At 25.6% G+C, this 27,382-nt stretch overlaps 2 protein-coding genes across 2 annotated transcripts in view; one reads left to right on the top strand and one right to left on the bottom strand.

Moving 5' to 3' along the window:
- Positions 1–1,548, top strand: part of LOC135922610 (NADH dehydrogenase [ubiquinone] flavoprotein 1, mitochondrial-like) — a 52,069-nt gene extending 50,521 nt beyond the window's left edge. The window contains exon 9 of the mRNA XM_065457015.1: positions 243–1,548. Coding sequence (XP_065313087.1) covers positions 243–356 — 114 coding nt within the window. The 3' untranslated portion in view covers positions 357–1,548. The remainder of the gene's footprint in view (positions 1–242) is intronic.
- Positions 1,218–22,094, bottom strand: LOC135922609 (uncharacterized). The gene is made up of 10 exons (XM_065457014.1): positions 21,972–22,094; positions 21,848–21,934; positions 21,620–21,806; positions 14,140–14,266; positions 4,122–4,472; positions 3,550–3,805; positions 2,994–3,247; positions 2,328–2,465; positions 1,943–2,090; positions 1,218–1,501 (listed from the first exon to the last, which is right to left on the bottom strand). Exons 1-10 carry the CDS (start codon positions 22,071–22,073, stop codon positions 1,328–1,330), a joined length of 1,824 nt encoding a protein of 607 aa, XP_065313086.1. The 5' UTR covers positions 22,074–22,094; the 3' UTR covers positions 1,218–1,327.
- Positions 22,095–27,382: the final 5,288 nt, after the last annotated feature.

The raw sequence follows: 27,382 nt of genomic DNA, 5'->3' as shown, positions 1-27,382 counted from the left end.
TTAATTTCTATATTTAAATAAATTCGGACCAGGCTGGTAAATTTTTTTAAAATAAATTTCGGGTTTAGGCTGGGCCCACAAAACTTTTTAAAAAAATTTCGGGTTCGGGCCGGGCTTGAAAAATTAGGCCTGATGCAGATCACTAATTCCTATTTAAATTACTAGCCTTCTCTGATAACTAAAAATACTATTTGAGTATAAATTATATATTGCGATATAAATTTTAATTTGATATTTTATAGGGATTAATTCGCCATTTTCGCCCTCTTATCGAAACACGTATGAATGATTATAACAAAACAAGAAGCTTAAAACTTTCAGATATTCAAAAAACACATAAAATATCAACACATTAGTAGCGTAGTTGGAATATCTCTCATATTTTTGCGCACAATTGCTTTATTTAATTCGATTTAACTTATATAATTTAAATTGTTTTTTAATGTGATTAAATATTTGCTTATTGATTCAAACATGTACTCAAAAATGATCTTCATTAATTGTAGGCTGTCTTTATATAAAAAAATCATTACAAATTCCTACGGCAATAAGAAAAGAAGTCCTAATTTTTTTATTATTTATTTAACTTTTATAAATTAAAATTATGTTAATAATGATAAATTACCTTATTTTATTTCAATTATTATTTAAGTTTGCTTTAATCTTCAAATTATATGATTTTGATTTTTGTATTTATTTTCTAGAGGAGTTAAGTTTTTGTGAATTTTTAGTTCATTTTTATTTTTCAATATGAAAACCATAAGTTATCAAAAGCATTTTATTTATAGTCCCAATAAACAAGAATTAAATTAGGTAAAAACGAAAATATTTAAAAAAAAAGACTAGCCTTTTTATTCAGGAACGCGGCCTGGATCGACTTTTTAAAGGATCTTAGTTCGGTCCGAATGCTTCGGTCCTGACCAAAGACCAGACAGTGATCTTCACAACAGTGGTATTGGATGACATAGTGTCAAAAGTTCTATTGATGCATCTCTCCTTTTATATGGATTTTCCAAAATCAGAGATTAAAATATTGTAGTATTTTTTTTAAAAAGATATAAAAAAATCCCAATTCCTTACGTAGACAGACGGATATGAGGAAAGATAGATTGTTAATTTTCATTGGCAATACGATTTAATTTTTTTTTACTTATTTGCATGACAATTTATTATCAAATCATCTTTTGATTTTTAAAAAATAATTAATAACACTATCTCAAAACAAATTCAATATATATCTAGCTCTAGCAGAGCATTTTTTTAACATACACTAAAATTTCGACGGCAGAATATATTTATATTACATATATTTTTCGAATATTTGCACTTAAAATGTTGATAAATTATGACCCATTGATAGATAATGGTTATATATATCTCTGTATAAAATTTTAGCATTCTGTAAATCTCGGGCATTTGAGCAATTCGATAAGATATATTGCAAAGCTGGGTGTGAAATGCTTAGAGCTAGCTTGGAGTTGTGCCAGTCACCTATGTTTTTCTACATTTATAAATAAAAAATTATCGCGAGTTTAATCAAATAATTTAATTAGAAAATTATGAATTTAAACTAGATTGAAATATATAATTTGAATAAATTTGATAAACCATAATATTCAATTTTTTATCAAATAAATGATTATATTCAATCATAATTTCTTACATCATTGATTCATAGATCTGATACACTAGAAATTAGTAATCTACAAAGGCCCAACCCGATCCCCCCCCCTTGGGGTCCGAATTTACTTTGATCTTAGGCAAGTCTAATTTTTGAAAATAATTTTAGTTCGGACAATGAAAAAAAATTACGGGAATGCAGATCTTTAACAGAAAAAAATACCTTTTAAATTTTAATAATACTCTTACCAAATATGCTCCCTTTCTCGATATATTCAAAATAATATTAATTTATGTTTCGTAATATATTTAATCAATTAACCTTCACGTTGGCCAAATTCATTATTAGAAACGATTTCAACAAGTAAAAATGAAATTTTGAGCATATATTTAATGCCATGTTAATAATCGATATTGCTTTATATGGTTGTTCGATTTCAGTATATAAGTTTGAAAGTAATAATAAACATCTGTATAAATAAAATACAAGAGTAAATTAAGGTAATAATAAAACATAAAAAGAAGGGATTAAATAAAATTGAGATAAATTTTAAAAATATATACTACTACGGGTGTTAGTAGTTTATATAAGTTTATCCATGAAGAATTCGTGTTAAATCTAAATTTATTTTTAACGATTATATAGAAGATTGATATAAGCATATTTTTATATTATCACGAAAGCTAAATAAAGATGTCAATAGTACTTGACTCTTAAATATTGATATTGATAATTAGTTAAGCGTCCATGATTTTTTGAAGTAAGTGCATCGTATGTATATCGAGATAATATGAGAAATGCTCTTTCAAAGTCACTTAAAACGTCCATGCAAAAATAAGCGTACCTTTTATCAAAAAATAAATTTAATATAGTAAGCAGCGGGGGGGGGGGAATAGTTTGCTATATTTTTGAGGGGGATAGGCCTTTAAGAAAATTTGAGGGTCTGAGATTTTCAAGATCCATAGTAGATTCCAGCCCAAGGGACAAAAAGGTTACGGAGAAGACAATCAATTTATTTGTTTTTAAATATAAATTGTATAAAATTAATTGTTTATATTATTTTATTTATGGCGGTTTAGATTAAAAATTAATTGTTAATTGCATATGTATATTTTATTTTTACAAGATTTTGTTTTTGAAACTTTACGAAGTTAATATGAGATAAGACCAAAAATTGGTATATTCTTAAAAATTATTATATAAGAATTGTTTTTTTCCTATTTTTATTTTTTAAACTAATATTTATTAAATTAAAAGGTTTTTCTTTTGTGAATGAATATATTAAAAAATTATAATAAGCTTTCTTTAATATTAATATCATTTTTCTAGAAACATAAAATTAAATATATTTATTTATAATTGTGGTCCATACCAATAATTTGCAACATGGTTATCGTAGTAGAATAAATCATTTGTCAAATCACTTATCATTCCGATCTTATTATTTGCAAATGGATCCAGCGAATTCTTTTTTGAGTCTATATATTCTTCTAAAAGCATTTCTACGCAAGATATATAAATCTCGGTACATGAATCGTAATTATGTAATGTATTTTCGAATTCCATATCAAAATTATTTTCATTTAATAAAAATTGCAAAACCACATTTCGCGATGAATAATTTCCCTATATTATAAATATTTACCATATCTAGAAATCATAATTATTAATTTTATTATTCACAATAAATTATTCGATTTTATTATAGGATATAATATAGAATTTATTCGCTAGTGATTATTATAAGGGTCTAACTCCATTTTTGGTCAACTTAAAATGCAAAGAATTAGGAATTTCATTAAAGCGTTTACATTTTAAAAAAGCTCAAAATTAATTACCCTCATAAGATAATATGTTATTTTCATAATAAAGTTAGAACCTTATAAAATAATAAAGCGATGAACCACAAAAAATTTAGCCTAATTTACATTTTGATGTAAGGTATTGGCAACGTATAAATATCCCAATTTAGAATCCAAATATTTGTTTTCGTAAAGTTCAAAATTATAGTGCAATTGATAAGTCAAAGTTTCCCTAACATAAATGGATGCACCACACAGCATTAAATAAGACGATATCATCAAATGGGAGGTAAACAACTGCATATTTAAAATATTTCGATTCAAATTTCCAGGCTCAGTATAAATTTCTTCTACGTTTATGTTGTCATTACTTTGTCTCAGGCTAAATTTAAGTTAATTTTTTTCAAAAATATATTTTATCAGTATTAAATTATGAAAAATACCATTGTGGTGTATAGCAACTCTTAAGCTTGTCAATTAATTATTTTTTTTTAAATATAAAATTCGAATACTAATTTGGAGGAACTAAATTAATTAACTTTTAGATAATACAAGTCTTATATTAGTTAATAGTTTTAAAATGTTTCTAGGTAAGCCAACTTTGGGAAATTTTGCACTGCCATATAAAAATAATGTGCAAATAAATTCCAAAAATTTAAATGATTATGTTTGAATATTGAATAATTAATTATGCTAACTTTATTAGCAGAGCAGTTATAATACTGGGCAGGGTGCCTGTTTCCATCATAAAACAACTTAATGTGAATAAAGAACTTTTTGTAAAAAGGTTTTTATCGAAATTTCTTGCGTCTTGCAACAAAAGAGGGGAATTGTTCATTTGTTTTTCGTTCAACTCATCAAAGATGAAAAAAAAATCGGTCAATATCTTGTTAACATCCGGACAGGTTTCATTTTTCAGGACTTGGAAGTGTAGTATAGTGAGTTGCAACAAATTCAAGCAATGGTTCAAGAGATTCTCGTCTTTTATCGTGTATATAATACGGAGGGATTCCACCAAGTGATTTTGAATTTTTTCCTTATTTTGCATTCTAAATTATTATTTTATACTTCATGAAAATAAAAACATAATAAGATTTCAAAGTAACACCTAAATTAGGCGTAATTTTTATTTCTATTTAAAAAGGAATTAAAATTTTATTTTAAGCTCATACAAAATGTTGTATCTGTCAATTTGTAATCGACATTTATGGACGTATTTCAATATATTTTTTATAAGAAAAAGATGAATTTTTAATTGTCTTTGTTTGATTTTCAAAAAGGAATTTATCTATGGTATATTCATTGAATATTTCAAAATCTCATAGATATTTTTAAAATCTCGCATTATTAATTTAAATATACTTTTAAAAGATTTGAATGAGGCTGTCAAATTAGAAATATTTCTATATAATACAATTAAATTTAAAATTCTTTTTTATTAGCTAGCCTGATTTCTACTCTTCTGAATCAAAACTCTAGTAAATTCTTTCAAATGTATGAAAGATTTTTGGGAGAGTAATGAGACTCTTTTTTTCAATTGCTGAGGATTATACATAACCCATAATATATCTCTGTCAAGTTATTACTTTTATTCATTAATTTTTTTATTTTTTCTAGATTCAAAGAAATAAATTCTCTTCTTTATTTACTAATTTATCTCAATCAATTCATCATAACTTAATTCTTTCTTATCTTCTCCAATTCTTTACCTAAGCTACTATAAAGTTTAGCAAGTACCATTATAAATCATTTATATATCTTTTATTTCAATTATTTATTTCCTTTAACAATTTATTTTTTTTATATATTAATCTTATTAACTTAATTTAAACAAAATAATATAAATCAACATTTAATATAATTACAACTTCTTTCTTAAACAAAATTTAACTTTAATCCTCTCTTAAAACTCAATTTCATGGATATTTTATTATTCATCATTTCTCTTGTCTGCTTTTTGCTTTTTCAATTTTCCAAGTATCGTCTGCTTATTTTTTCCCCATTTTTTTCTATTTCAAAATTCAAATTTATCTTACAATTTACTTTAAAATTTATATTATGTCAATTTTCAAAAATCTAACTGATTGATTTTCAAAAATATTTTGTTATATTATAGAATTTATTCGACGGTAATTATTAATTTTAAATATAATAAAAATATATGCAACAGTTTGGTGCTGTTTTTTAAATTATAAGATGAGATAATAGCAGGAAGATGCAATACATTGAAAAACCATTATACACAGCCAAAATAAAGAGGTAAAAGATTTGTATTTGTATGAAATGTATAAAATTAAAAATAAGAAATAGATAAAAATTGGAATAGATGGGGGGAAGAGAGGAAAAAGACAAGTTTAAATGGAATATGTTTGGAAAGGAGAAATTTTTGGGTATAAGAAATGCATTAATTTAAATCATAAAATATTAATAGAATTAAATTAGGTAAATAAAAATTTATAAATTAATTGATTTTTTTTAGAAATTATATTGATTAAAATGAAAGAATATATAAAAATAATGTGTTAAAATGAATGTATTCTCAAACATGAAGTTTAGATGAAGCATTTAAAAGGTTGAGGTTAAGCACATAGCGAATGATTAAAAGTATAGAAGTCACGGGTTAAGGTGTTTTGATGTTTATAAGTTAAAATTTTGAATATATAAATGAGTAATATTTTATTTATGTTAATAATTCATGTAGTTAAAAGAATTAAATTTTGAAAATATACAGATATAAAAGTAAAGTTAATTATGAAAAGTATAAAGAAATTTGTTCTTATTTAAAAAGAAATAAGAGGGGTGAAATTCAATAAAATGATTTTGTAAAAATTTTTTTTAATATTTTACAATAGTAAGATATTGAGCAAATGAAAAGATAAGAAAGAAAGTAGGGTATGGGTTTAAAAGGATTCAATTGTCTTAATTGAGAAAATTAAAAAAGTGATAAAAAGTAAAATATGGGTTAAGAGTTTTTTTTTGTTTTAGGTTTATTTTATAAATTGGTAATATATGAATAGAGGAACCATTATTTTATTACTGTGATGTTTACTTTTAAAGGTTGATGATATAAATGGAGGAACCATTATATATTACTATTATAAAAGTTTACTTTTGAAAAATTTTTCTGGGAACCATTGGATATAGTGGTGGTAATAAAAGTTTTAATTTAATATGTTTTGATAAGTAGCTTATGTATTATATGTTTTGATTTTTTTTAAGCCCAGTGTTTTAAATAAGTTTTATTTTGTAAGCCTTAAGACACATTGAATAGAGTATAGGTATCCATCATAGGAAATTAAGACCTCAAGTAATGCAGGACAGAAAAGATTGCTTAATATTAAAATTTTGGGATTATAATTAGCAAGAATTTTTGAAAAATAATGTGAAGAAAAAAAGGATTGTGATAATATAGATATTTTTTTAAAAAAAAGATGAAATGAATATTATAGATATGAAACATTTTGCTAATGTTAAATGAAATTGAAATTTGGATTATGTTAAATAAAAATGAAGAATTGGCATAAAGAATAATGTGTTGAAATAAGTGGCTAGATATGAAAGTTAGGATTTAAAATAAGTAAAGAAATAGTTCAAGTTTTTAAAAAGAAGAATAATGTTAAAGTTTATATATACATGAGTTATAATGTATATATGGAAAGGTAAATTAATAAAATATTTTTGATTTTATATGTGTAAATGTGGATTTATATATGTAAAGAGTAATGGGGGGGGGGGGGGGTAGTAATATTAGAATATCTTTTCTTTTTACATTTTGGAGGTTATATAATGAAGGGAATTGACCATTTGATATTATTTTAGACACAAGGAAAGAAGGAAGTAGTCAAGGCCTCATGTGAATATTGTAATCAAAAATTTTGTGTTTAATATCTGAAATTTATGTTTATGACTTATAAGGAAGTGTATCTAAAATGTTAAAAGGATATTTAAAAAAAACATATTTGACTGACACTTATTGTAAATATTCTGTCCAATCAACTACAATGATGCTAGATTAATGACACCAAGCCTAAGTAGAATGATCATGAATGACTGACCAATGATGCTCTGGATCAATCAAACTATAACCCACTAATCGTTAAAATTTGATGACAACCAATAGTACAATATCAATCAAACCATGATCCTCTAACCCTTAAAATTTAATAGCAATCAACTGCACCATGACAACTATTAGGTATAGTTAAGAAAAAAGTATGGAACTTAATGGAACAGAAAAAGAAAATTCAAAGGAAATAAATAAAAATAATTTTTATATTTTTTAGATCATTTCTATATTTATATAGACATTTACTTAGATTATATATATATATGCACAAATTATATTTTATGTGTTCATGCCAGTTTTGTTGTATCTCTCAATTTGTAATTGACATTTATGGACGTTTTTCAATATATTTTTTATAAGAAAAATGGACTTTTAATTGTCTTTGTTTGATTTTCAAAGACATTTTATTATATTATGGAATAAATTATTCGATAGTAATTATAAATGTTATAGGAATATATTTGATAGTTAGATGGATTTGATAATTTTAAATGTAATAAAGATATATGCAACACAAAATTTATAATATTCTAACATTTTAGCTAGTGTTGTTAATTTGCTTGGTCGTAAAATTTACGACCCTTTTATGTGCTCAGGCCGAATAGGGATTCAGAGTTCAGACCCGTGGTGATATGGATATGGGTATCAAATAAAATCTAAATTAAATATCTAAATTGAAAGTATTCATTTTTAGTCTTGATGGGTATGACTTGGTCTGGGAGGTGAATAAAGGGGGTGGGTGTAAAAAATAATTATTTTTGATATGGTTATCAAATAAAAGGTAAAGGAAATATTTTTTTATTGTAATAATAATAATCACTCATAGATGGCGGGTCTAGGTCTTGGGTCAGAATATTTTTATCAACACAAAATATCGATGTGGGTATCAAATAAAAGCTAGTATAAATATCTCTTGATTGTAATAATTATACTCTAAGTAGGTGGAATGTCTTAGTTAGTAAGAATATTTATATAAACACAAAATATAAATATAGGATTCAAATAAAAGGTATTTTAAATATTTTTTGGAGGGTAAAAAAATATTTTTTTAATATGGGCATTAAATAATAGGTTACTAAAATATTTTTTATTGTAATAATAATCAAACTCTAAATAGGCTATAGGTTTTGGAGGGCCAGGAAATTTTTTACCAACACAAAATATTAGTATGACTATAGAATAGAAGCCAATTATAGGAATCAAATAAAAGGTATTTTAAATATTTTTTGGAGGGTAAAAAAATATTTTTTATGGGCATTAAATAATAGGTTAAAATATTTTTTATTGTAATAATAATCAAACTCTAAATAGGCTCTAGGTCTTGGAGGGCCAGGAAATTTTTTATCAACACAAAATATTAATATGACTATAAAATACAAGCCAATTAAAATAATTTTCTACTAAAATAAAAGTATTCTCTCTTGGTCTCTTAATGGTAGTGTTGTTAATTGGTTGGTTGTGTAAAACCCAGACTCGGGGTTTGGGTCTAAAAAATCGACCAAGCTCTGAGCATGAACCTTGAGCACAGACCCGGGGTCCAGATGAATAATGTTGTTTCAAATATTATAAATAAAAAATATTTATCAATAATATCGAACTTAGATAGTAAAATCCTGCAAGCAACTAAGCTTATGGTTAAAAATTTTTTAATCGGGACCACTTAGGGCTTATAAATACCAAATAGGATTAAAATAAATTATTATCTAGGTTAACTGAGAGATTATTTACAGCTATACCATCCTGATCCTAGTTAAAATTAGATACGAACTGGGATTTGTTTAATTTCACGAACAAGAGGACGATTATTTCATAATATACTTAATTAAAAAATAATTTTTATTTTCGGTTTTTTTAATAATTAAGTATCTGTAGATAATTTTTTGAATAAAATTGCATGTTTTCTTATGTGATAAAAAAAATAATTATATATTTGCGCATGATTTTAAAATCTAAAATGTAGATGTGATATTAACGCGTGGCGTGGTGTCTTTAGTTTCTATAAATATAATCAAATATTTTTATTTTACATAAAAAATTCAACATAAAATTGATAAATTTAGATATGTTTTAAAATATTTCCATGGCTCAACCCGACCTGGCCGAAATTTTATTTAAAGATATTTGACCCAGCCCGAAGCTAATTTTTTTTTAAAAAATGGGCCCAGCCCGATTTCTAATGTATTATTGCAACATTCGTTGGAAAAAGTTATAATTATTTTTTTCCCTTTTTTTTTAAATTTCGAAAAAGGAAGCTTTTCAAAAAATTTTTAAAAACACATTGGTTTTTAATTATAATGTTCAAACTCTTATCCTAATATCAAAAAAATATTCGTAATCGTAAATAACATCATCATCGCTTTTCTTATTATATATATATAACCATATTAAAACTGAAACAGAATATAAAAATTAAACCAAAAAAATACTTAAAACATAATAATTATACTTAATATTATATAATAATCTAGTGAGTGTTGTAATTATATTCATTTACGCCATTCATTTTTAATTTTTAATTCTCAAATATATTAATTAGAGGAAAATAGAAGTGAACAAGTCAAGGTAAAAATTATTATATTGAATATTTTTTATAAACAAATCCCCCCCCCTCATAATTTACGATTACAGTGAATGAAGTGAAACGGAACGCAACGAGTATTTATTATTTTTAAATATAAAATAAAAGAAGGTAAACAAAATAAGATTTTATTTTAATTTATCACATATTGAAATTAAATAAAATAAAGATTCATGTATAAATAATATAAAGAGATTTATGTTGTAAATTTATAATTTGTGTTGAAAATATCAAAGTCACACCCAGAGTTGTTAAAGTAGCGCGCTAAATTTTTGGTACCTATAGCTAATAGCGGCTACTTTTTTGTAATTATTTAATTTTTTAGGCTACTTTTTTTGAATTAGCTACTTTTAAAAAATATAATGAAGGTAAGTATAAATATGAAAATTTAAATATAATATCCTAATTAATTATAATTTTTATGATTTATTATTTAATTTTGAAATTGAAATATATTTTCAATTTGTAATTTATATTTTCATTTGTATTATAAACCTAAATCACGTGTTAATAATTTAAAATGTCATCGCCTATGGATATCCAAATAGTTGAAAGTGATTCAGACAATGATATTAATGAAATGGAAGATACCAGGGAATTCTTAATAGCTATAATACAAATTTCCCATTCCCTAGATTTGAAATTTTTTTTAAATAAATATATAATCCAAAACTGGCTTCAAATTTATTTGTTTAAAATGCAAAAAAAAAATATTTCCTCAAATCAATCCAGTAGCTATAACCTCAAGAAACACCTAAAGGTAAATTGTCATTTTTACATTCTTATAATATTTATTTTATAAGACTGTTCATGAGTTTTAAGGGAATGGAGAAACATCTAATTAATTTTGGTATAGGCGACTCTACATCCATAAAGATTAATTCAATTGTAACCAAATTAATTAATAATACGAATGACAATATTTCTCAGAAATTGGCTGATAAAGTTATTGTTATAATAATTTATACAGTTCAGCCAATGTCTTTGGTTGATAATCCATCATTTACCATGATGATTAAAACTCTATCCCCTAGTACAACAATTTTATGCCGTCAGACACTAATGAATAAAATAGCAGATAACTTTAAAATGATGAAAGATGCTCTAATAGTAGAGTTATCAGAGATATCATATATATGTACCACGGCAGATAGTTGGACACATAACTGAAGGTAAAAACTTATTTATATTTATAAATTGATCTGATTAAATATTTTTGAGCCTATTTGGGAATCACAGGCCATTGGCTAGACCCTAAGACTTTAAAAAGAAGATCTGTGGCATTAGCCCTCAAAATTATAATAGGATGCCAGACATACGATGTACTTGCAAATAAAATTATTGATAATCTATCTTATATTAAAAATATGTATATAAGATTAAATACGCCCTTACCCTCAAGTGCTAATGTCGAGAGATTATTTAATAAGGCAAAACTTATACTTTCTGATCGTCCCACTAGACTTGGGGATGATAATATTGAAATGATTTTATTATTAAAGGTACAAATTATAATAAATTTTTTTATAATCAAAACTAACAATATTTTAATATTTAATGTTGATTTTTATATATTTTTTATACAATAACATTATAAGCAATTGTTTGTAATTTTTTTTTATAAAAAGTAGCTTTAATGGCGTACTTTTTTTGACAAATAGCGATAGCGGATGCGTGCTACTTTTAAAAGTAGCGTTTAACAACTCTAATCACATCTCACATGCGTTTTTTTTATATTTTAGATGTTTATTAATTACTAGCTAATACTAATTAGTTATTTTTTATTATATGATACTAAATATACTTTATTAATATATTTTATAAAAATATTAAAATTTAAGAGAAAATGAGGTACACCTAATAAGATATTCTTAATTTCTGATTTATCTATCAGCATTGCTGAGATCGTCAAAAATAACGGGGAATGAGAATTTTCTCCTTACTTTTATAATAGTTGTTACCGGATATTTGAAAATAATATCCAATTTTTATTCATTATAATCCCCTCCCCCCTTCAGGGCAGGTTCAATCCATTATAACTAAGTGTAAATTATGTTCTGAGTCAAAATATATTTAAAGCTTATACTGATGATACCTATATCAATATTATTTGTTAAAATATTACTGATCACCTATGCCTAATATTTAATATTAAAAAAATTCCCAAGCAAAGTCTAAGGCCATATTAATTTTAAAAAAAATTTCCCAAGCCCAACCAAAAATCATAAGAATTTTGATAGTTGAGAACTGGAATAAAATATTTTAAAAAAACATAAAGAATTTTAAAATAAAATCAAAATCAGATTTTATGGGCCTTAGTTTTTTGATAAAGCCGAGCCCAGGCCTGCAGAAAATTTTGTTTTAGGTCAATGTCTGATCCATAGTTAATAATAAAAAAATTCCCAAGCATTCAAGCTTATAATAATTTTGAAAAATTTCCCTAAGCCTAGCCCAACATAATTTATAAAAATATTTTCCAAGCCCATTCCGACCCATTATAATTTTAAAAAAAATTTCTCAAACCTTCCCTCGACAAATACAGCAGATAGAAATATTGAAATTCCTATTTTCCAACCTCATAGGATTTTCCACTCTGAGCTGAGCCTATTATTCTTTTCACCCAATATGATTATCATTACAAATTTAATTTATTCTAAATATTACAATAGAAATAAATGGAATATAAAATTAAATTTAAGGCTGTTGTTAAATTACAATAGAAATAAATGACAAAATTTTATGAAAATTGCATGGGACTTGGTTTTTTGATCAGGCCTGGTTATGTCAGCAAAAAAAATTTTCAGACAGATGCTACTCAACGTATAGGAATTTTTTAAATGCCAACCTAATTTGCTAAATAACGACCAAAATTTATTAAAATATAATAAGATCCTTATTATTTAACATATATTATAAAGGAATCACGTGGTAGAGTCCGGCCTCCTATATATCATCCCCCAAGGACGGAACCACCAAATTGGATTAAGAAAAAATATGATCTTTGCTTTTGCTGGGACGGGTCTGAACCCCGGGTTTGTGCTCAAGGTTCATGCTCAGAGCTGGTTTGGTCGATTTTTTAGACCCAAAGCCCGGGTCTGGGTTTTACACAATCAACCAATTAACAACACTACCATTAAGATACCAAGAGTGAATACTGTTATTTTAGTAGAAAAATATTTTAATTAGCTTCTATTTTAGTCATATTAATATTTTGTGGAGTTTAATTATTATTACAATAAAAAATATTTTAGTATTATTTAATGCCTATATTAAAAAAATATTTTTTTACCCTTCAAAAGATATTTAAAATACCTTATATTTGATTCCTATATCAATATTTTGTGTTTATATAAATATTCCTGACTAACTAAGATATCCCGCCTACTTGGAGTATAATTATTACAATCAAGAGATATTTATACTAGCTTTTATTTGATACCCACATCGATATTTTGTGTTGATAAAAATATTCCTGACCCCTCAAGACCTAGACCCGCCATCTATGAGTGATTATTATTATTACAATAACCTTTTATTTGATACCCATATCAAAAAAAATTATTTTTTACCCCCCCCCCCCACCCCTTTATCCACCCCCAGACCAAGTCATACCCATCAAGACAAAAAATGAATACTTTCAATCTAAAGATATTTAAATTAGATTTTATTTGATACCCATATCGATATCTTGTGTTGATAAAAATATTCCTGACCCCCCAAGACCTAGACCCGCCCTCTATGATTAATTTTATTATTACAATAAAAAAATATTTTAATTATCAACATGTTTATTAAATCGTCACAACACAACACGACCCGGGTCTGGACCCCGGGTCTGTGCTCGGGGTTCGTGCTCAGAGCTGGTTTGGTCGATTTTTTAAACCCAAACCCTGGGTTTTACACAACCAACCAATTAACAACACTAATTTTAGCTCTTAATATGTGTGATAAAAAAAAAGAAGCTAAATTTTATATTATTTATGCTCAAAAAAAGTGAGAATATTTTAAGCCTTATGCCTTGCTTGAACTAAAATCTAGTAGTGTTTTATATAAATATATTAAATGATAATACTTGTAATATAGTATAGCTAAATTGTAAGCTCCATAACGAAATAGCTGTGTGTGATCATTTCTCTCCATTTTACCGTCTAGTGTTTGTATAAATGGTGTTTCGAAATATTCGGTAATAAAATTCAGTGCTTCATATATAGAAATAAGCAATTAAAACAAAAAATAAGACATAATTTTTAAAAACAAATTTCATTATTTTTATAGCAGGATGGGCCTCAAGTTTTTGGTTTGACGTTATCAATATTTTTAAATATTTGATATAATTATAATTGTTTTAGTCAGCGTTCTTTATAAAACATATAATAGCACCAGCTTTTTATTTGAAAAAATTAATATCTAATACTAGTATAGTAAAATGGTTGGTTGTATAAGACCCTGACTCTGAGTTTAGGTCTAAAAATCGACTAAACAAATCTGAGCAATAGTTTATGATTAGATGGATTGTTATTATTATTAATATATCATCAAATGACTCCGATATGTATTTTGCATAATTATCTTTGAAAATAGCCATATTTTTAACTGCTGTATCTCCTTTTAAATTTGCAATTATTGTATTTTTTTGCTAGGATCAAGTACTAATGCAGCATGATTAAATGGTGTTATTATATAGTGACCATATTCATCAAATATTTTTTAATCAATGTTGAAGCTTCTCTTAATGAAGCAGCATCTGAGTTTCCTATCTATAGATTTTTTAAATTATCTACTATAGCAATTATAGATTAATAATGTCTTCCTTATTATCGAAGATTTAGAGCTTATTTCTACAGTTATTTGATAAATTGGCGATAGAATTCTTCCAAATTTTTGAAGTATTTTAAGTTATCAGGAGCCAACGGCCCCAATTAACTAAGCATATTAAGTTGTAAAAGTGCGTTAATATTTTATGTATTAGAAAAGGGAAATAATAAATGTATAAAAATAATTTTTACCATATTAATAGTATTATAAGATATACGCGATTCCATCTAATTTTAACAGGAATATGTATTTTTGTAGCCCCAATTATAGATGTATACACCTGCAATAACATGCACGAGATGTGTAATTTGGTAAGCATACCTTCTATGTTGATTAATTGATCCTCCAAATATATTAGCCCATCTTTAACAATTAAATTTAGGACATGAGCCATATAAAACAGTTTTATAATTCAAATTATAATAAATTTGCATTACTTCTATGGCTTGACTATGCTAGCCCTTATATTAGTAATAGATAAAATATTATCTTTAAATTTGAAATCACTTAATGATATAATGGATGATATTCCATGTCCTGTATGTGGATGAGGGAATGATATCATATCTAACGCAAGATTGATAATACACCAGTCTTGATTTATATAATGCAGAGTTATAGCATAAAATAATGCGCTATTATGGGATGTCCATATTTAAGTAATAATTGAAATTTATTTGTTAATTTATCTAATTTTTTTATCAGTTGCATTTAGGCCATCTCATAAACTTTTCCCAAGTTCATGAACATCGTTTGCCGACCATAGTTTAAAATGGCCATTTGTGTAAAATGTTAAAGATTCATTATCTACTAAACTGAATGGAGTAGGAATTGCGTAATTAACATAGATGATTATTGAGTAACATTGCAATCAAAATATTTTTTAATAAACTTTCAATTGATACCAATATTGAATTTCTATACTATAAAAAATTAAAATCATTGCCGAAGCCCTAAGACCTAGAACCACCCATTTAGAGCTTCGATCAGTATTGCTGTCAAAATATTTTACCATTAGCACTTATTTGATAACCATATCGAAATTTATTTTTAACCTCCCTCCATCCACTCCGACTAATTTCAACCTATTCAGACCAAGAATGAATACTTTTATTTCAGTTAAAAAATAGTTCAAATAGCCTTTATTTGATACCCTATCAAATTGATATTTTGTGCTGATAAAAATATTTAAAATCACGAAAACACACAATTTAAAAAAAATGTGTTTCTGCTCAGGGTCTGTGTTCGGTGTTTGTGCTAGTTTTCTCCGCTTGTTCTCAGGTAATGTGCTCGGATTTGCTCCGGGTTTGTGTTCGGGATCTGTTCCAGGTTTGTGCTTCTTGAACCCAAAATTGGGTAGTAATTTTTTAACACTATCGAATACTAATAATTTTAATAAAACAAGTTAATCGATTCATATAATTTCATAATTTTTAAAATATATTTAATAAAAAAATTGTATTCAAAAATAGATACCTTTTCCGTAATCATTTTGCTTTAGCGATGCATAAAGATCCTCTAAGAAAATTGAAGCACTATTTTCAAAAAATAAATTTTTTTAAATAAAATATAAGTGTATCTTATTCAGTAACCTAAAGATCCATTAGTCCAGCCCGACCTTTAAAATCTTTTTAACCATGCCACTGCAATAAAGATTGCATAATTGCATCAAACAAACTTGTCGAAAAATAACATAGGCAATTTTAAACATTCATTCGTTTCTCATATTTTCGACTATCCCTTGAAAGCATTTACGAAATTAATTAAAATGGTTCCATGTCAATTCAGCAATACTTTTATGGCTAACCTTTTATCGACGTCGTTTATCACGAATGGATTTTATAGCGAAACTTTTATCACCAATCCACATTAGTGAATGCTATCCAGCGAGGACAATACCACAATTTTTATATAGAAACCCTTATCAGAAACCTTTAAAGCGGATACATTACAGTAAAACTTTAATTGCAAATCAATAATCGCGAAACTAAAATCTCGAAAACAATATAGCGAAAACTATTTCACGAAACATAGAAGATATTATGGCGAGGCCAAAGATGCTAATAGTTATTACTAAACTATAAATTTCCTAAAAATATTTATAATTATCAGAGATCTGCAGCCAGTATAAATTTTTTTAAATACCCAGGGCTGAGATTTTTTATAAATATATGGGTGGGGACGTATATTTTAAAACTGAATATTTTATATTGCCATTATTAGCTATAAGAATTAAAAGAATATATTATATATTTTTTTAAAAAATCGGGCTGTGCCCAAAAATTCTTTTTGGAGCCAAACCGAGCCTGGACATATAAAACCTAACATTTCGTATTTAGCACAGCTTTTGCAGTGTTAAAGATATGCTCAATTGGTACCAATGATAGAAAGATAGTGTTATATTTAATAAATAATATTTAAATTATGGTAATTCATTAAAATACATAAAAAATACTATTCAAATTTATCATCCTCTTTTTGCATTATTTTTTCGTTTTCTCCTAATTTTATCTAAGGTCAATCTAATTGAAGCATAGGATGAATAATCGTAGCCATCAATATATGTGTGAATGAAAATAAAATTTGGGTTGTAAGATTTATATTATATTATAATCATTTGATTAGATCTTATTTAATATTTAATTTTTAAAAAATATATAATAAATTATGTATAATTTTGCATTATATCTAGGTTCTTATAAATTTTAAAATTTACTTGTTACTCAAAAAAAATTTTGCTATTAATTACTTTCCAAAATTTATTTGTTACTCAAAATTTTTTTTTGTTATTTTACAATTACTTCCCAAATAGTAACATCTCCCCAAAAATATGATGTTATTATACAGCACTAAATAATAAGCCTTGTAATTAAAAGTGATTTAAATACAACAATTATCATCTAAAATAACCATGGTAAATGATCCTACCCAAATAAATGTGGAGTAATCCAGCATCATCTTAGAAGGCAACAATAAATTTTATATTTTCAGGTGAAATGCATAGAATGGACTTGTATTTATTAAATTATTTTATTTATAAATTTAAGTAATAATACATTAAAAATAAATGAATAAAGCTAGTGAAGAAAAATCACTTTTTTTTCAAAAACACTACGCGTCCCCGGTCAAAAAACCGTTTTTTTTAAAATAAAAGCAGATTCATGTTTAGATTTTCAAGGAGATTCAGAAAACGGTATTAATAAAAAAAATTTTTTCGATTCGAAAAATTTTTTTTGGCTAAACTACGCGTCCCCGGTCAAAATACAGTTTTTTTAAAAATCAAAACAGATTCATATTTAGCTCATTAAAAGAATACAGAATATGTAAATATTATATATTAAAGTATTTAATAACTTAGTGATTTTTTGAAAAAACACTTTTTTTCTTAAACACTACGCGTCCCCGGTCAAAAAACTGTTTTTTTTTAAAAATAAAAGCAGATTCATGTTTAGCTTTTCAAGGAAATTCAGAAAATGGTATTGATAAAAAAAATTTAAAAAAAAAAATTTTTTTTGGCTAAACTACGCGTCCTTACGCGTCCCCAATCAAAATAAAGTTTTTTTAAAAAATCAAAACAGATTCATATTTAGCTCATTAAAAGAATACAGAATATGTAAATATTATATATTAAAGAATTTAATAACTTAGTGATTTTTGGAAAAAACACTTTTATTTTTCGAAAACACTACGCGTCCCCGGTCAAAACAAAGTTTTTTTTAAAAAATCAAAACAGATTCATATTTAGCTCATTAAAAGAATACAGAATATGTAAATATTATATATTAAAGTATTTAATAACTTAGTGAAAAACACTTTTTTTCGAAAACACTACGCGTCCCCGGTCAAAAAACTGTTTTTTTAAAAAAATAAAAGCAGATTCATGTTTAGCTTTTCAAGGAGATTCAGAAAATGGTATTAATAAAAAAAAATTTTTTTGGGCTAAACTACGCGTCCTTACGCGTCCCCGGTCAAAATAAAGTTTTTTTAAAAAATCAAAACAGATTCATATTTAGCTCATTAAAAGAATACAGAATATGTAAATATTATATATTAAAGAATTTAATAACATAGTGATTTTTGGAAAAAACACTTTTATTTTTCGAAAACACTACGCGTCCCCGGTCAAAATACCGTTTTTTTTAAAATAAAAGCAGATTCATGTTTAGCTTTTCAAGGAGATTCAGAAAATGGTATTAATAAAAAAAATTTAAAAAAAAAATTTTTTCGATTCGAAAAATTTTTTTGGCTAAACTACGCGTCCCTATGCGTCCCCGGTCAAAATACAGTTTTTTTAAAAAAATCAAAACAGATTCATATTTAGCTCATTAAAAGAATATAGAATATGGAAATATTATATATTAAAGTATTTAATAACTTAGTGATTTTTTGAAAAAACACTTTTTTCGAAAACACTACGCGTCCCCGGTCAAAAAACTGTTTTTTTTTAAAATAAAAGCAGATTCATGTTTAGCTTTTCAAGGAGATTCAGAAAATGGTATTAATAAAAAAAATTTAAAAAAAAAATTTTTTCGAAAAATTTTTTTTTTGGCTAAACTACGCGTCCTTACGCGTCCCCGGTCAAAATAAAGTTTTTTTAAAAAAATCAAATTCATATTTAGCTCATTAAAAGAATACAGAATATGTAAATATTATAAATTAAAGAATTTAATAACTTAGTGATTTTTGGAAAAAACACTTTTTTTTCGAAAACACTACGCGTCCCCGGTCAAAAAACCGTTTTTTTTAAAAAATAAAAGCAGATTCATGTTTAGCTTTTCAAGGAGATTCAGAAAATGGTATTAATAAAAAAATTTTAAAAAAAAATTTTTTTTCGCTAAACTACGCGTCCCCGGTCAAAATACAGTTTTTTTTAAAAATCAAAACAGATTCATATTTAGCTCATTAAAAGAATACAGAATATGTAAATATTATATTTTAAAGTATTATATAACTTAGTGATTTTTTGAAAAAACACTTTTTTTTCAAAAACACTACGCGTCCCCGGTCAAAAAACTGTTTTTTTTTAAATAAATGCAATGTTTAGCTTTTTAAGGAGATTCAGAAAATGGTATTAATAAAAAAAATTTAAAAAAAATTTTTTTTTCCACAATCCTTGAAAAGCTAAACATGAATCTGCTTTTATTTTTTTAAAAGAACGGTTTTTTGACCGGGGACGCGTAGTGTTTTCGAAAAAAAAGTGTTTTTTCCATCACTAAGTTATAAAATACTTTAATATATAATATTTACATATTCTGTATTCTTTAATGAGTTAAACATGAATCTGCTTTTATTTTTAAAAAAAAACGGTTTTTTGACCGGGGACGCGTAGTTATAAAATACTTTAATATATAATATTTACATAATCTGTATTCTTTTAATGAGCTAAATATGAATCTGCTTTTATTTTTTAAAAAAAAATGTATTTTGACTGGGGACGCGTATTTTAGTCAAAAAATGAAGAAAAAAAGTTATTTTTCAAAAGCCCACTAATTTATAAAATATTTTTAAATACAATATTAACATATTCTGAATACTTTTAATGAGCTTAATATGAATCTGCTTTTGTTTTTTTTTAAAAAATGTATTTTGATCGGGGAGGCGTAGTATAGTCAAAAAAAAAATTTTTTCGAAAAAATTTTTTTTTATTAATATCATTTTCTGAATCTCCTTGAGAAGCTAAACATGAATCTGCTTTTATTTTTAAAAAAAAACGGTTTTTTGACCGGGGACGCGTAGTGTTTTCGAAAAAAAGTGTTTTTCACTAAGTTATTAAATACTTTAATATATAATATTTACATATTCTGTATTCTTTTAATGAGTTAAATATGAATCTGCTTTTATTTTTTAAAAAAAACTGTATTTTGACCGCGTAGGGACGCGTAGTTTATTTTTTAAAAAAATAAATTTTTATAAATTTTATATAGTTACCGTATTTTTTTTAAATTAAAAAAAAACATTTTCTTCGTTTTGACCAGGGACGCGTAGGTACGCGTTATTTTCGGGGACGCGTATTTTAGTCATTCCCGGTATTTATATTCCTGCCCATCGTGGACCTCTACCTCAGAAGACTGGTCTAGTCAATTATAAACATGTTATTATCATTTGCAACATAATAGGTAATGCATAGCCAATCTTTTTAATAATCTTTAATTAATTTTCTTCAGGTGATTATTATAAAAAAATTATCTACTGATAAACTACTCTGCAACTATAAAATGTTATATTTCTATAATTTATGTGCATTTAACATTTGGGTCATTCCATGTCAAACCAAATACTTAACAGATATTTGATAAAAATTTGCAGCCATTATATATATCCTAATTAATTCTAAAAGAAAATTTTAGCTTGTACCAAATTGATATTTAATATTTTAGAATATTACTTTCTAAAATACATAATATAATATAGAACATCAGTTATAATTAATAATTATTATCTAATAAAAAATGTAATTTATGATCAATAATTACTCCATTTGTTACTTAACTCATTAATAATTATTTATTCATTTGACATGGAATAACCTTATCAATATATTTAAAAACAAATTATTTATAAACTTTGAATTATTTATTATATATGGCAGTTTATTTTCAGAATCTTGATAAAAATGTTTGATACTAGTTATTAATTCACAAGTATCCTGATAATTATATTTTTCATATTTAGTTAAAATATTCCTAACGTATATGCCTATTATTTACTTATTATTTAACAAGTAAATTATATATTACTAATATAACTGGATTTTGGTAAAAGCATCTTTAAGTTTATATATGATTTTTCAACTTGCAAAAATAGTTCTTGCAATTTATTGGATGTTAGTTTAAGACAATCAAATATAATCATATCAAATTGTTTCAATAATGATTCTGACACAACTTTAATGAGTTTATAAATTTGCGGTAATCTATATTTATTCTATATTGTGATTTAATAATAATGATAATATTAGATGGTACCTTGATTAATTTTAATATCAGTATACATATTTTTGCTCTTATATATTTTGAGTTGTTACGAATGTAATATCTTTGGCATAAATATGCCTAAAAAAATCATTGTAAAGTTTTTGAAAAATTTAACTTGTATTATATGCAATATAGTGATATTATGAGCTTCTATTTTATTTATTCCAATGTTCAAGGAATTGGATAAATTTTCGTTTGTTATGGTATTTAATAACATATCTTATATATTAGATTTGATACATTTTTTTCTTCAATGACATTTGGAAAAACGTCACATAATAGACATGGACATTTTATTAGCAATCAATGTTGCCAATTACTAACATGGCATTTTTACTTTTATCGAAAGATTCGAGTTTAATCAAAATACCCAATACCAGTTCAATAGACGATGTGGATGGCAATTGTGTATTATTTGTGGAAATTGTTAAAGGACGGCTTCCAAACGTAAATCTTTATCGAAAAATTCTGTATTGCTTTGCAATTTGGTCGCGACTAAAAAATTAAAGTCAATGACTACGTGAGATGAAGAGTAGTAAAATTTGCCTTCATGTTTTTTTAGGAGTTTAAAGGATAGACCAAAGTAGATAGGCTAGAGATAGGGTAGTAGTATTGCTATTTTCAATTTCATAGGTCTCACTTTTTGAAAATTTTAAATTATCAAAAAAGTTAATTTTTCTTAAAATAAACAAAACACAAATGCTATCACTATAACAAATTATAACTTTATCCAATATTTATTTTATTGCCAATCTTTACTTTAATGTTTTTAATTTTTTTGATTCTATCACTGTTATTTTCTTCTCTTTTATTTCTACAAATTAAAAATACTACATGTCGATAATCTAAATTCATCTTACTATAAAAATGTTATAATTGGGGTTGTTTTTCTTTATTTTGTTGCAGTGGCATCGCTAGGGGGGGGGGGGCAGGGGCTCGAGCCACCTGAAAAATTTGAATAGCCTCCTGAAGCAAAATTTTTTTTTTAATGGCTCCTTATATCCCCTTGCATTAAAAATATTGATTGCCCACTGAACGATTTCTTTTATAATTCTATTGAGTAATATATATATTTAATTTTATAATTTAAAAATTAATAAGTCTGTCTAAATTATTCTTAATTGAATACGCTTTTAGATTAGATTAATACTTATAAATTAAATTTTCACTATGTCAGCTTGCAATCAAATAAATAGGATATAATATTACTCACTAAATATTAACTTAGCATTAACAGTTGAAGCTTTATTGACTTTTAATATTTAAATTATTATATAACCCTAATTAAATAAATATTAATTGAAAATTAACAAATTTAATATTGTAATTAGCCGAGTTCAAAATCATTAATCAACTATATTATTGATATTTAAATTTAATTACCATGCCTCTTCTTAAAATTATTTTCAAGGTCCAAATCCAAATAAGTATAAAAGATTTATTTATAAAAAGTAAGTAAACAAATAGTTTAATATCCTCTATTAGATATAATTGTTTATAAAAGATTATGTTAAATACCACTTTTACAGACGTATTTGACAGTTATATAATATATTACAGTTAATATTTAATAAATTTTACGAATAAATACTTTTGATAATAAATATAAGTAATAGATTGCTTGTAATTATTTAACGCCCTCTATTTATTAGAAATATTTTTAAAAATTTAACATATTATTTATCCCAGAATGGATGTAATAAATTAGATAACTTTTCTTCTCTTTTTTACGTGTTTTTAGGAAAGCTATTTTTTCTTATTTGAAAAACAGTTTTGAGTTAAATTTTTAATACTAGTATATTTTTGATATTATTATAACTACTACTATTTTAAGATATAATATACCAACTAGAGGTGGTGCGAACAATAATATATATATCTTAATTATTTTCTTTTATCATATCATATCACTCTGGTTCTTATTTTATAGTTGCAAAATGTTTCATTTCTAATATGGCATCCCTTCCTGCCTTGTAAATTACTTAAGGCTTCAATACATTTGCATAATTTCTTCTAATGATTTTTAGTGTTTTTGTTTTATCAATTTATCTAGCATAATAAATTCTGATATAAGTTAATATAGTGAGTGTCATGGCTATGAATGCAAATTAACCAGCATCTATTATTTGTGTGGCTATGTAGTTTAAAATTATTATTACAGCTGCTGAGAGCCAATGATTGCATATTTTATAAGCAATAATGGTCAACTGTGTAGTTGTTTATATATCATTAAAAATGGAAGATAATCTATTAGAAATTTAATATCTCATTTTTTTCTCAATTACTTATCTAGCTTCCATCATGTTATTTAAGAGGAAGCTCTAACCACCATAAGTTTTAAGATTTGGAATGGTCGTTTATATTCTCTTCTCGAGAATTATTGATTTGGTTGGACCTATAAAATTTTTCCTCATTAGTCCATTCTATAAAACATTGTATAAAAATGGTAACAGAGATTAGTTTCTTCACCTTTTGTCAATGTAAGTTGCTAATTTTATAATATGTAGTTTTTAAAACCCATTATCAATTGAGGCATATGTATGAATTAATTAACCTTTTTTATCCCTTGTAATTCTTTAGACGCAAAATTTATATCAGAAATCGAAAATATTATATACTGTAATAAATAGATTTTTTATTAAAAAATATTATTTTTAGAAATATCTTATATTGTTTTAATTATTAATATGCTAGTTTATTTTGTATGCATAATATAATCAATGACAAAATATCAAATTCGGAATAATTATTCAGAGTTAGCAAATTTTTAAAAAGTATAATATATTAATATAAAACCCGGCCGAAACCCGGGGTAGAAATTTTTTTTAGTTGAGCCCCCTGAGATTGTAAAGGCTAGCGACGCCCCTGTTTTGTTGTATATATTTTTATCTTTATTATAGATTTTTACGCGTAATAATTTGGCCATGTAACAACGGCGCAAGCATTTGACTTTGAATTGTATCATTTGTAAGACTCAGGATGAGTCCTATATTATTTTATTTTAAAGAATTATTTATTATTTTTTTGTAGAATATAAAGTCGTTTTTGAGGCAATATATTATTTATTTTACTTCATTTTATATTAATATTCAGTTTGCGGACAATTCCATTTTAATTTAATAAAGAAATTTGGGGATAGACAGCCAATATGATGTGACCTAACAAGGTAAATTTTATTCTTATATTTGTATTTACCAAGACAAAAAAAACTTAACGTTTCTTACGGGCACAGTGGGCTAGTCTGGTCGCGTGGTATTAAATTGAATAATTGTTAAAGGCACAGGGGTTCTGTGGTGTAATTTGAGGGGGGGGGAGATAGTGTGAAGTACCGGATGATTGTATAGTGAAAAATTGTGAAGTGAGTTAAAGTGTTGTTTAAAAGTTGATAAAAAGGTTTTATGTACTGTTGTGTCGTTTTAGCGTTGATTTTATCAATTATATCATTGTTTAACTTTGCAAATAGTTAAAATATTTTTATTTAAGTTAATTAATAATTTTTTATAAATATTATTCTAAATAAATTGTTTTTTTTAAAAAATATTTGGTATGGATTCAATTAATTTATGTAAAAAAAATTTTTCAATTATTTAATTTAATTTATTTTGTTAGTTAAGAATTTTAAAGGAACTAAATATGCTGAGGTACACTATAATATACTGGAGGCAGTGGTGATATTGCTGATTTGGTTGGGAAGTTTATATTTCGGTAGGAGAGAGCCCCGAAATAGGAGCATAGAATACGAAGGCAGACGTTGTTGATTGAAGGACACTGCGGGGAGGAAGATAGGTTTGGAAGAGTAACCTGGTTACCAGTAAAGGAGTTAATGCAGGGGTGGAGAAGTAAAGAAGACTTGCGAATGGGTGAGGAAAGAAAGAAAAGTGAGGAGGGAAGAATGGCTATATATCGAGGGCATGGAGAGACACGGTCGTTTGCTGCGGATAGGTTGAGGAATAGAAAAATGCTGTGTTATAGAAGTGGGGTAAGAGGGAACAGCGCCGTTGACTGTAGGGATTTAAATGTTTTGAGTGTGGCGACAGTGGTCATACTTTGAGATTTTGCCCTGGTAAGCAAAACACTATAAGGGGCGGGAGAGTGTTTATGAAGCCGGTTGAGGAGACCTATGATGTGGGATATGGGGGGTTTGTTGGGGAAAATTTCCAATGTAGATGGGGGGGGATGTTGAGAAAAGGCTCAATGTGCTATGGGAGCTGGCTGAGTATCCTAGTGTGTACCAGCGTGTGATATGGGAGGTTTAGGCTGGGGATGACTAAATATGGTTTGAGTAGTGGGAATCGGAAATTAAAGTATGGAACTTTTTTCTTTCCATGATTTTTTTTAATTAAGAAGTTTTAAATCTTTATATAAATTTATACTTTAATAAATTAATTAAATGTTATCTTATTCGCAAATATGTATCTTAGTGTATGAAATGTTATATCGCTCATATTTTATTTGAAGAGTAGTCATTTCAAAATCAAAGGGTTCCTCTCCTTAATATGGACTAAGTATGGAACTTTTTCCTTTTCATGATTTTTTTTAATTAAGAAGTTTTAAATCTTTATATAAATATATACTTTCGTAAATTAATTAAATGTATTCGCAAATATGTATCTTAGTTTATGAAATGTTATATCGCTTATATTTTATTTGAAGAGTATTTTTTTTTGAAACAACGAGTTCTGAGACTCGTAATAATAGAAAATAAAATTATATATTCAAAAACTTCTATCATATATATATTTGTTTTTTGGGGCAATGTAGAAGGAGAGTATAATTTTGGAGGTTTATAAGTCATGTAAACTGGAGGAAGAAGTAAGAGTTTTCATTTAAGTTTAAAAAAAAAATAAATTATAAAATGATTTAAGGTAAGTTTAATTAATATATATATTGAAAGTATTAAAGAATCGTGTAAGAGCATATATTTTTTAGTATTAATAATCATTATTTGTAATATACCGGTAAACTATGAATAAATATTTATAAAGGCCCGTAAGAATGAATAAACTTAAGATTGTATTGTGATAACTGCGAGTAAGAAAAAAAAAGATAGAGAATTTTTGCGTAGAAAGAATAAAATAATATATATATGGTAATAATGTTTTTTAAAATTTGGAGATAATAATGCGCAGAAATTGAGCGTTTGCGTTTGCAATACGTTTTTTAACGCAACGCATCTTTGTTTAAATTGAAAGCAGAACTTTTTTTCCTTGTTTTAAAATTGAAATATGATTTAATTTTTATTAAACAATATGGATTAGTTTATAAGATAAACAACTAATTACTTATTTTAATTATACAAGGCTGAGGAGGAGAACATATATTTATAACTTACAAATAATGCAAATAAAATAATTTAATTACATTTTCAATTCTTTAATAATAAAAATGTACACTAGAACATGTAAGAGTATTAAATATCTTATTAAAATAATATAATCATACCATCTGTATGAGAGTTTGAAGCCAGAAGCTTTGCCCAATTATATTTAATTGGTCTTTGAATTTTTTTTTATAATCACATAATGT

The sequence above is a fragment of the Gordionus sp. m RMFG-2023 genome, chromosome 1, assembly GCF_954871325.1.
Source record: "Gordionus sp. m RMFG-2023 chromosome 1, tfGorSpeb1-WG-v2, whole genome shotgun sequence".
Taxonomy (NCBI): domain Eukaryota; kingdom Metazoa; phylum Nematomorpha; class Gordioida; order Chordodea; family Parachordodidae; genus Gordionus; species Gordionus sp. m RMFG-2023.
Note: the sequence above shows the minus strand (reverse complement) of the source record. Positions and strands in the feature narration are given on the sequence as shown.

Bases quoted from the DNA above. Each gene is read 5' to 3' on its own strand.
- LOC135922609 (XM_065457014.1), bottom strand. From the start codon at position 22,073: ATGTTATTAAATACCATAACAAACGAAAATTTATCCAATTCCTTGAAC. The intron at 14,267-21,619 runs GTAATATATAAT...CTATATATGAAG, and splicing joins ACCAAAATCCAGTTATATTA to CACTGAATTTTATTACCGAA. The intron at 2,466-2,993 runs GTATGGACCACA...TTTTGATAAAAG, and splicing joins AACCATGTTGCAAATTATTG to GTACGCTTATTTTTGCATGG.